The sequence below is a fragment of the Corythoichthys intestinalis genome, chromosome 8 (assembly GCF_030265065.1).
Source record: "Corythoichthys intestinalis isolate RoL2023-P3 chromosome 8, ASM3026506v1, whole genome shotgun sequence".
NCBI classification, from domain to species: Eukaryota; Metazoa; Chordata; class Actinopteri; order Syngnathiformes; family Syngnathidae; genus Corythoichthys; species Corythoichthys intestinalis.
The window spans coordinates 1,987,074-1,999,099 of record NC_080402.1 but is presented as its reverse complement, the minus strand read 5'-3'; the positions used below and the strand labels follow the sequence as shown (position 1 = coordinate 1,999,099).

Genomic DNA, 12,026 nt, shown 5'->3' with positions numbered 1-12,026 from the left:
GATGTTGATGTCCCGTTGACAACCAAACATGCTCGACCAACCGTTTTGAAGCTTGATAATATTTATTCAACTTGTTAAGATAAACATTCAATCGGGAAAAAATAAGATTGAATTGTTTTATGTTTGACAATTCAACACAAACAGCAGGTATGGTCATAGGCGTTTTTGGCCTTTACACATACTATAGTCAAAACAGGTTATATACAGTGCAAAATAGTGAAGAAAAAAAAAAATCATCTAACACATAAAGGGTTTGGAGGATATCTCTTTGTGTACCTTGTTGTACCCATCACCTTATCAAAAGTATATACATACATGCAATCAAGCTTCTTTGAACACACATCTACATAAAAATTGAAAAGATTATAGTGAAGAAGAAAAAAATAGATAACATTGAAAAAAAGTATTTTAAAAAATATTGACAATAGTTCAGCTCAATTCAAATTTTTCAGGCATGCGACCCAATCGTTTTTTTTTTGTTTTTTTTCAACTCACGGCTCTAACTCAACTCATGCCACGAGATAAAAAACACAACAACATACCTGACTGCTGCCGAAAAGCTGCCACAAAGTACATCCACATAATGTTACGGTAGATATCATTTATATAGGACTAGATGCATTATAGATTCAATGGCGTTAGTAGCACATCTACAAAAAGCTAGATGTGGGCGTTAGTAAACGGCCGCCATCTTAAAGCAGTACACTTCCCTGCAAGGCTGTTGTAAATAGTGAACCTTCCAAGCGAACCTAATTAACTTTTTGTCTAAAATACTCCCAAATCGGTAAAATATTGACTTGAATCTATCTTTAAAATAGTTGTAAAACTTTCACATGTCGAAAGTAGACAAAAGGGAAATTATGGAATAACTGGAGCAATTTTAACAACTTTAACGGTGGATTCACAACATTAAATTAATTGAATGTAGTTAACAGCTGCTGATACAGAATGGGGACTGGAGTTTATTTACTGTTATTTTTTTGTTTGTTTACTTCTATATGTTAACTTGATACTGAAATAGTAGTTTGGTTTAGCCTGAGAGTATTTTTGAACAATTTTGGAAGTAATGTACAAAACATTTACAAAAAAAAAAAAAAAAGGAGGGGGGGGTGCATCAATAATCGTTTTATAATTGAATCTGATCCTCTGAATCGTAATCGAATCGTTAGGTGCCCAAAGATTCCCAGCTCTAACATTCGGTTTGTCCTTCTTGACATCAGAACGGCTCTTGGGATATGTAGTCTTTTGTGCTGCTTTCGGTTTTGAGAAGGGAGAAGAAATGATGGATATACAGGGTACCCGCGGGTTAAAAGTATTAAAAAGGCATTGAATTTAGTTTTCCAATATTAGAGGTATTAAAAGTATTAAATTAGCTGTCGTAAGTCTGGAATTTTTTTCACCATGGTTTTAATTTTCAAGAACATCTCAGTGCAACCTAAATTATATCCGTGACGGTTTTTTTTTTTCTTTTTTTTTCTTTAAATCCATGACGAAGATGACGTGTGGAATTTTTACAATGCACTGCACCTCGTGCGTGCCGTTAGCATCATTAGCATCAATATCACAACAGCAGGCAATCGCACAGTACAAGGCCCGGAGTGGCTAATCGGGAGAACCAGGACCGTTCCCGGCGGGCCGGTCGTAATACACATTTTTAACGAAGCTTTCAGTTAAACTATTTACTAACGGTATCACGCAACCCCGCTTTGCGCGATAAATTGTGGGCCTTCTAGCGTTCCGTAGTTTGAAATTCGATACCCCGCAACAGGCCTTATTCTCTAATGCATCCAGCTCTGCCTGTGGAAAAGAGTATCATGATATCATCCTGTTGACTTGATTCTGGAAAAACTTAATTTGGGTTTTAATGGCCGAAATGGGGCACGTTGAGGCAGCATGACGAGCGTGAACCCGTCCGGCTGTTGGTGCGACCCATTATCGTTGTTTTTGAGCATGTTTGGATAAAAGTACAACGATAAATCGTAAATTAACATGCAGAATGAAATAATTTTAATGAGAGCGCCACTAAAACTTCCACCATGGAGGCTCCAGGCACTATTTTTGGGCACAAAGACGGAGGAGTGGGGTGAAATCCACGTTCTCAGGCAAAACATAAGTTGGGCATTTTAACCCAAAACATTGCACTCTGATGTGGACTGATGAGTGTGAACTACCCTGAAATACACAGGTGTCTGAACTGTATAAGTGCATTGGGAGACAACCGTTTTGGTGAGTTCAATTATTCTTTCAATCAATCATTCAATCTTTCACATTTAATTGCGGTAATTTTATGTTATGAATAATATGAAAACACTCATAAGTAATGATATATTACATTAATTTTTTATTTATTGAAAACTATACAGTACGCCCCCAAAATTTTGAATATCAGGTAAAAGTTGTTTTATTTTGGTAGATTAAACCAACAAAATTGAGTATGTCAATTTGCATGTACCACAAATCAAAAAAAAAAAAAATGAATATGATGAAAAGCTTCAGTTTTGTACACACTTGCCACACGTGTAATTCAAAACACCTGCAAAAGGTTCCTCATTCTTTTAAAAGTCAGTCTAATATAAGATAAAATTATAGCTAGTACCCCAAAAATAAAATGGTAACTTCACACAGAACCTGCGCTTGAGCCCTTGATCTCAGAACTCTCAGTAGACATGCTCTCTGCCTCCCTTTTTACAAGTTATTTGGGGAAAATTCATATTTGATTCATCTTTACAAGTGTAAAGGAAAACTCTTTTCTTGTTTCTAATGAGGCTTAAATTTGATGAACTCCTGTGCTAATAGGTGTATTTAAAAATTGAAATATATATTTTATGCATTTTAACCCTTGAGAGTCGAAGGACGCGCCGGCTCGTCCTCAGCGCACGTCGTCTTTGAAGCGCCCTCACGTTTTAATTACGTCACCCACATGCCGTTGGTTGGTCTCGTTTTAAAGTGCGGAAGTTGCGGTTTACTCTCGTTATTATTTGAAGTCAATCGACCAACTAAAACGTGAGATATTGTCATTTAAGTTTTATAGTTTTATTGCCCTCTAAAAAAAACATTAAAACGCTGCATGGATCCTTTGTTTATGTCTATATTTCCATCATTTCTTGTCCTTTTTCAAAACGGAAGCTCCATGAAAAAAACACAAATCAAACGAACCCTTTCGAAGTCACAGTGGAAGCACAAAATGCGTTTTTTTTTTTTTTTTAAATAAATATAACTGCCGTGCGAGGTTCCACCGAACGAGAGGGAGGAGTGTTCTGAAGCAGCGAGGTGGCGAGCGTCGGCCGTTTGGGTCGAGCGAGCGACTTTGTGTGACTTTGAGAATGAACGGAAAACTAAATTCAGCGCAAGCAATTGTGCTTTTTGATCAACTTGAGGAAGAAGATGGTCCAAATTCGTCATCGTCTTCTTCGGAAGAGTCCTCGAGTGAAGATAGTGACGGATTTGAACACGTGGGTGACGCCATCGACGAGCAGAGGTAAGCCAACTCACTTTTTTTTTTAATGCTGAGAAATTTTCTTTTGATATTGCAAGACAAAGTTAATTTTGATGCAATATAAGTGTGTGTTTGTGTATATAATATGTGCATATCAGATCAAAGTCGTACGTGCACTGTGTGTATCCCAGGCAGGAATTTATAATTTGTGGTGTTCTACTTTCTATATGAAGATTAGGGATGTAGCACATATTCAGCTATGGTATTCTTTCTATTGTCATACATATAGATTTCCATTATTATTTATTGCTGTATATGTTTTTATTTTATACTTTATTATTTTCATAAATACTGACTTTTTTTTCATGTACATTTATAGTGACAATGAAAGTAAAGTGAAATGAAAATGGAAGGGTGGAAAGAGGACCGACACCCCTTGGAAGTGTGGGCTGTGTGATGTCGCCCTGTGTCTAATTCCAGGACGAAACTGCTTTTCGGAGTGGCATGCCTGAAAAAAATTTAACTTGTTTATTGTAAATATTTTTGAAAATACTTTTTTTCCCAATGTTATATATATATACATTTTTTCCCACAATCAGTCTTCTCAATTTGTGTATATAAATGTGTGTTCAAGAAGCTTGATTGTGTGTACATAGTTTTCATCAGGTGATGGGCCGCAATACCTAAACTCATAAAGAGATGGCCTCTAAACACTTTTTGTGTTAGATGGTATATATTTTTTCACTGTTTGGTCTGCTGTATATAACCTGTTTTGACTAGAGCATGTATAAAGGCAAAAAACGCCTATGGCGATACCTGTTGTTTATGTTGAATTGTCAAATATAAGACTATTTATTCTAAATTTTTTGGGTTGAATGTTCATCCTAACATGTTGAATAAATATTACAAGGTTTCAAAACTGTTCGTTACGCATGTTTGGTTGTCAATTGGACATCAATATTAAAAATTTTGACAAAACGATTTTTGGAATTTTTGGTCTATTTGGGCCAAAAATTATGATTTATAATTGGTCAGTGAAGGAAACAACAGTTTGGACATGAAGTTCAAGGTGTCACAAAAAAAGGGACCAAACCAGGCCATCGTAAACAATTCTTTCTTTGAAATATAAAGGCAACTTCAAAGGCATGCAAAATCAGACAAAATAGGCCCAGACCTTAAAGGGTTAAACAATCGCAAGTTTACTATTGACAGCATGTGATTAGTCGCGATTTTAAAAAATTAATCGCTTGACAGCACGATTATTATTACAATATTTTAATAAGGTAGGTCATGACATAAAGAGGGCCGGTCTGCGGCACGTAACTTTTTGTTCTAATTGCACATTTATTGAAGATACATTCTTTTGTCAACCACACTTAGTAATTGAGGTTAAAGTTGATTTTCAGTGCTTTTTTTTTAATGATTCAATATTATCTAAATAATGGGTGCGAGAAAAGTATTTTCAGTTGAAATGGCATTCAAAAAGGTCTTAAAAGTCTTGAATTTAGATTTATCAATCCTTGGGGAACCCTGATATATGAAGATACATGGTCCACGCAGCGTTTTAATGCATATTTATGAGTGCAATAAAACTATCAAACTCAAATGACATTATCTCCCGTTTTTCTCGGTCAATTGACTTCAAATAAAAACTGGTGTGGACATCAACTTCCGCACTTTCAAATGAGACCAACCAGCGGCACGTGGGTGACGTAATTACAGCGTGACGAAGTTTCAAAGACGATATGCGTAAACGCGTCGCTACCAACACGTTCGGTGTTAAAGGGTTAATTAAAAGGGGAAAATGCTGGTATTTTTCCGGATTTATTCTATTTCTTGGGACCTTAACATGACTCTGTTAGGCAACCAAGCCCATGGCAGTGATTTTCTCATCACCGGCGTCCTCTTCTGCCTCCTCACCATCATCTTCATCATCCCGTGCAGTTGCGGCACCCGCCGCTCACGCGCCCGCCGCCGCCGTGCACGCGCAAGCCCGAACAGGTAAGCGCACGCGTGCGAGGGGCGGTCTCGCAAACGGCACTTAAGTGTATTTTGGTTGTAGTTGCAGCGGGGGCAGCGATGCCAGCCGGTGCCCCCTGGTTGGTTCCTGACTTGGGGGAGGGACTTTGCTCGCTGGTAGCCCCGCCTCCTTACTCTTACGATCCCAACGGCGGCGACTTGCCCAGAGGTCAGTGTGGCCGTGACGGCGGTGGATGATGAGGATGATGACGAAAACGCTCTGCTGCTTTTCAGACTGTCGGCTGGTGCAGTTCTACTTCAATCTCGGGGTGCAGGTCAGTACGTCAAGTTTTGGGTTTATTTTTTGCAAAGCTCATATACCATATTGTAGGGTTGTTCCAATCATGTTTTTTTGCTCCCGATCCGATCGTTTTCAATTTGAGTATCTGCCGATCCCGATATTTCCCGATCCGATTGCTTTTTTTTTTTTTTTTTTGCCCCCCGATTCAATTCCCAACATTCCCGATAATTTTTCCCGATCATATACATTTTGGCAATGCATCAAGAAAAAAATGAATAAAACTCGGACGAATATATACATTCAACATACAGTACATAAGTACTTTATTTGTTTATTATGACAATAAATCCTGGCATTTACATTATTAACATTCTTTCTGTGAGAGGGATCCAAAGATAGAAAGACTTGTACTTCTTAAAGGATAAATGTGACTTTGTATATTGTGACTAAATATTGCCATCTAGTGTATTTGTTGAGCTTTCAGTATATAATACTTTAGCCATTTAACTGTTCTGCCCAAATGCATGATGGGAAGTGCAGCCATGACTGTGCGTTGTGGTACCAATTGATATATCTTCTCTGCTTTGGGAAATAACATAGGGTGTTAAGAAAAAGATCAATTACTACCTTTCTTCCCCACATTGCTTCCCACGATATTTCTAATCGTAGGGAGAGGGATTGTAAGGCTTTAGCCAATTAAAAAAAGGCTCCAAAGGCTGCCAAAATTCACTCTACTCATTTTACGCTGCCTTTTAGCTCTATATATAGGTAAAACGGCGCCATTACAGATTGAACGCAACAATGCGTGAGTGGGTCGTGCAGCGCATGCGTTAATTACGTTAAATATTTTAACGTAATATTTTTTTTTTTTTTTTTTTTTAATTACCGCCGTTAACGGGATAAATTTGATAACCCTACCTTAAGCCTAAACTAAAGACTCTGGATGAGTGTAACATATTATGTCTGTAACGTTTAATACAATTAGAAAAAGATTTAATTAAAAAATATATTTTAAAAAAGGCATGTCCGATATTTTTTTTGCCGATTCCGATACTTTGAAAATGACGTGATCGGACTCGATCGGGACATCTCTACAATATTGTCTTTAAGTCCACTTATTTGACATGACACAGGCTCTTTAGCTCACTTCCTGTTGATTATAGGGTCATATCCTGCATATATGAACAATTATGAGTCACGCATTATAAACAGATTCATTTTTGTAGTCCGGAAATGCAACACCTGCTGCGTCCATCCTTCTATTATCTTTTACTTAATCCAGTCACTGGGGAAGCAGCTTTAGCAGGGAAGCCCAGACTTCCCTCTCCCCAGCCACTTCAACCAGAGGGATCCCAAGGTGTTCCCAAGCCAGCCGAGAGACTCTCTCCACCGTGTCCTGGGTTTTTCGGGGCTTCCCGCCGGTGGGACATCCCCGGAACACCTCTCCAGGGAGGTGTCCAGTAGGCATCTGAACCAGATGCCCGAGCCACCTCAGCAGGCTCTTCTCAACATGGAGGATTAGCGGCTTGACACAGTCCATCCTGGATGACCGAGCTTCTCACCCTCTAAGAGTCCAGACACCCTGCAGAGGAAGCTCATTTTGGCGTCTTGTATCCGGGATCTTGTTCTTTCGGTCACGTCTCATAGCTCGTGACCATAGATGAGGGTAGGAACGCAGATCGACTGGTAAATCGAGAGCTTCGCCTTTTGGCTCAGCCCCTTCTTCACCACAACGGACCTCTGCAGAGTCCGCATCACTGCTGACTAGGGCTGGGCGATATGGCCTTAAGTACGTATCACGATAAATTGAGCAGATTTACCTCGATAACGATAAATGACGATAAATTCGCCCAGGCGACTGTTATATAATTTGAAAATTTCAATCAATGCATGGAATACAAATTAACCGTTTCTCGTTAAATTTATTTACCAGCTTTCAATTTAACAATTGCACATGCAGTCTAAACATTAAGTATTAAAAAAAATCTTGTAAACAATAAGAATTCTAGTGTGAACATTTATAACAGCTTGTATGACTTGAAAAATGTACAACATTATAAAAATCAATATGACCACTGTGCAAACATGTCATTCTAACACAAATGACTTGTAGCTTTAACAGTACATTTCAGACAGCTTATTGGTAATGGCTGCTGTGACATAACTATTCAACACAAGTGTTTATGTCAAGGTTTTTTTTTTTTTTTTTTTTTTCCGAAACATTTTTTAGTACATGCACCCCCTACACAGACACAACCAGATTAAAGCTGTATTGCTCTGATGCCAATGAAACATTTAAGGTTTTATGATGGCAGAAAAAAGCAAACACATACAGGAAAAATAGCTGTGGCCATTAAACTGTCATATATAGGCTTCACTGTTGGATTATACTTTATGCTGAGTGCTTACCATCATGAAAGCTTTCAGAGAAATCGCAGAGATGCCAAATAACCCGACATAATGATTGCTACATGAAGTCCGTGCCCAGTCCACTCATTAATTTCAGCCCTTTCGACAAGGTTAGAGCCGCTATCTTACTCCATCACGTTCATTTGTAGCCGCTAGCGTTAGCCTGTGGCTTGGCTACCAGAAGAAAGCACTGAAAGCATCCTCTCCTGATATCGTGAGAACCGGGGAGGACAGCGGGTGAAAGCCCGTCTGGAACCTGCCAAGAGTTTACTTAATGTCGGGTGAAAGTCTGGCGAAGCTAACTTAAGCCAGACTCCATCCCGTTTACTCGTAGCATTAGCCGCTAGCGTTAGCCTACCGGGCTTCTGTTTGTTTGGCTTCCTGAAAACCACGTGACTCCATACGTAAGCACACTGCTTTCTTAAAGGGGAATGAACATAGCCGAACAACACACTCAAAGCGGGATGAAAAGACTATATTTTCTTGTTTTATTAAATTACCGAATTTACCGACATGGTCAAAATTACGTCAGTCATCTCGAAGAATTTTGTTAACGGTAAATTTTCGGTTTACCGCCCTGCTCTACTGCAGACGCTGCATCAATACGCCTGTCAATCTCCCGCTTTCTCCTACCCTCACTCGTGAACATAAACCCAAGATACTTGAACTCCTCCACTTGGGGCAGGATCTCATCTCCAACCCAGAGAGGGCACGCCGTCTTATTCCCACTGAGGACAATGGTTTCTGATTTGGAGGTGATCTTCATCCTGATGTTTCCCACTCTGTTGCAAACTACTCCAGTGAGTTAAATAACACTGCTTGATGAAGCCAACAGGACCACCTCATCTGTAAAAAGCAGTGATACAATGCTGTGCCACCAAACCGAACCCCTCAACTGCACCTAGAAATTCATTCATTCATTCATTTTCCACGCGCTTTTCCTCACGAGGGTCGCGGAGGTGCTGGAGCCTATCCCAGCTAACTCGGGGCAGTAGGCAGTGGACACCCTGAACTGGTTGCCAGCCAATTGCAGGGCACAAGGAGACATACAACCATTCACGCACACACTCATACCTACGGACAATTTAGAGTGGTCAATCAGCCTACCATGCATGTTTTTGGGACGTGGGAGGAAACCGGAGTTCCCGGAGGAAATCCACGCAGGCACGGGGAGAACATGCAAACTCCACACAGGAAGGCCGAAGCCCGGGATTGAACCCTTGATCTTAGAACTGTGAGGCAGACGTGCTAACCACTCAGCCACCGTGCCGCCCACCTAGAAATTCTGTCCATAAAAATTATGAACAGAATCTGTGACAAAGGGCAACCTTGGTGGCATCCAACCCTCACTGGAAATGAATCTAACTTTCTGCCGGCAATGCGGACCAAACTCTGGCACCAGTTGTACAGGGACCGGACAGCCCTTACCAGGGGGCTCGGTTGCCTGGCATGGCCAGACTGTTGTCCTTGTATTTTTCAAACACCGCGACCCAGCTCTTTAATGGCCTCTCGAGCCTGTATGAAATCATCAGTGCAATCAGATTCGTTTATTTGGGTAACATGTTCTTAACGAGCAATGTTCCAATCCACGGTAAATTCAGTTTTGAGTTAGAACAGTTTGACCTCCATTTTACGTTAAACTTTCAGCAAAGATATTTTACAGCCAAAAACACATCGTCATTGACAACAGTCTGTCTTGCGCTAGCCGTGTTGAATTAACTTCCTCGTTCTCCGCCCGCGCTACAGTTTCGTGTCGCTTTACCAACGTCACGTCTGCCTGTCGCTGATTGGTCCACTCCGCTGTCTGTTTGCTGTGGCTTGCTCCGCCCTGGGGATTTGATCCTCGGAACGGTCGCCAGACTGGAGTTCCAGGCAGGGGCTCGGTACTCCCAAAGCACTCCCCGAGGGACACGGTCGAACGCCTTCTCCAAATCCACAAAACACATGTAGACCGGTCGGGCGAACTCCCATGCACCCTCGAGAACCCTGCCGAGGGTGTAGAGTTGGTCAGCTGTTTCACGGCCGGGACGAAAACCGCACTGCTTCTCCTGAATCAGCCATGTTGGCTGTTGTGGGGCTGTCATGGCTAACATGACAGCCCCACAACAGCCAGAGCATTCAGGAACTTCGAGCAGATCCTCATCCACCCCCGGGGCCTTGCCACCGATGAACTTTCCAACCACCTCAGTGACTTCGACCCCAGAGATGGAAAAACCCACTTTGAAAGTCCACAGACTCTGCTTCCTCAAAGGAAGGCGTGTCAGTGGAATTGAGGAGGTCTTTGAAGTATTCTCCCCACAGACTCGCGACATCCCGAGTCGAGGTCAGCTGTACCCCATCTCCACTATCCACAGTGTTCATTGTGCACTGCTTTCCTCTCCTGAGACGCCGGATGATGGACCAGAATCTCCTCTCGAAGCAGCCAAATTTTATTTCGAAGCTTCTTTCTATTTGAATTTTGCGAGTTAATCAATGCAGCATAAAATGGATGGTGATCATGATACTAATCTATGGTCTGGTCTCCCTAGTGGTACCATCAGAGCTGCTGGCAACAGCAGCAGCAGCAGGCGGTGGCGGCGTACCCGTCCCCGTACCCTGTGGACGCAGCCTTCTCGTACCAGGAGGCGCCGCCGCACGGTGAGATCACTTGACCCCGGGTGAGTGACGAGCACACGCGAGCTGCCCTCCTCTCACTTGTTCTTTACAGCAGTCCCGCCCTCCTACCCTGAGGCGGGGCGTGGACCGCCGCCCCTCTTCTATCAAGAGCCCAACAGGGCCGTCGACACTCAGGCGGACGTCCACGGCGCCGGTGGGTGGGAAAGATGTCTGCATTTTTGACACAATAACGTCGTCCGATCAATTTCAAATGGGTGCAAAAGCAGTTTTTTTTTTTAAGGCTGCAGCTATCGAGTATTTTAATACAGTATGTCATATTTATTATACAGTATTATTTAGTAATATTGACTACTTGAGTAAAATTATTTTGAAGGAATGTTACTCATGATTAAAAAAAATTGGCTACTCTACCTACCTCTGCTTAAGGGTCCCTTCCTGCACATTTGGGGTCACTTCGTTTGGATTTTGGGTCACTTCCTGTTTAGCACTAGCTTTGCTCGTAAATTTAGCCATTAGCAGAGGAGGGGGTTGGGCGAAAACTTTGAGTAGGCTGCTTTCTCTTTACTTGCAAAAGAGGTGTCCCAATTCTTAGGGCTGATGTTTCAAGCCCTACCCCTTATTGCTTCGTTTGAAAGGCCGGGGGGTGGACCGAGGGGTGGGCCGAGGGGTAGAAATGAGATGGGCTTGGGGGAGGATCTCCTTATAAGGCTGTCCCAAAATGGGACACCCTTGGTAATATTAGGAAGCACCAAAACCCCTGGTACTTCTAGTGTTAATTAATGTGTAAATGATGTGAATCGGATAAACGTTTTCAGAACGAGATCGACAAGAGGTCCAAGTGAAACGGATGTCAGCGAAAGTAGCGGATTGCAGAGTAACAATGACAATCCAGTTTATCTGCATGTTTTGTCTCCCAGGCCCCACCCACTCACTGGAAGGCTCCTCCCTTGGCCCGCCCCCTGCCAATTTATACCCGGAGCAGACTGCCCCCATGCTGCACCTGCCGTACGAAGCGGGGCCACCTGCCTATGCGGCCCCGCCCCCCCCTCTGCCTCACCACGCCTACCACGCCCATTGCGTGCCCGCTCCCGTTCACTGGGGAGGGCACACCTCCCGCGTCTACTGCCCCGCATCCGGCCCCCCCCACGTGGTGAGCTACATCACGGCCCCACCGACGCACTTCCTGCCACCCAGCGCCAGCGCCTGACGGGGGAGAGGACTTGTTAGCGTTGGTTAGCGCCGCACATTGTTTGAGTTTCGTGGGTGTTTGTTTGTGTTAAGTTGACACAGGGTAATAAAGTTCAC

The 12,026-nt window shown here is 42.4% G+C and overlaps 1 protein-coding gene across 3 annotated transcripts in view; it reads left to right on the top strand.

Annotated features, from left to right (window-relative positions):
- Positions 1-12,026, top strand: part of alg13 (ALG13 UDP-N-acetylglucosaminyltransferase subunit) — a 35,386-nt gene extending 23,360 nt beyond the window's left edge. For 2 of the 3 annotated variants that reach the window (XM_057843785.1, XM_057843783.1), the window contains exons 18-23: positions 5,299-5,437; positions 5,499-5,624; positions 5,690-5,730; positions 10,634-10,742; positions 10,813-10,914; positions 11,639-12,026. In XM_057843785.1, the coding sequence (XP_057699768.1) occupies positions 5,299-5,437; positions 5,499-5,624; positions 5,690-5,730; positions 10,634-10,742; positions 10,813-10,914; positions 11,639-11,928 (807 nt within the window). In that variant the 3' untranslated portion in view covers positions 11,929-12,026. The remainder of the gene's footprint in view (positions 1-5,298; positions 5,438-5,498; positions 5,625-5,689; positions 5,731-10,633; positions 10,743-10,812; positions 10,915-11,638) is intronic. The other variant, XM_057843784.1, reaches the window with a different exon arrangement.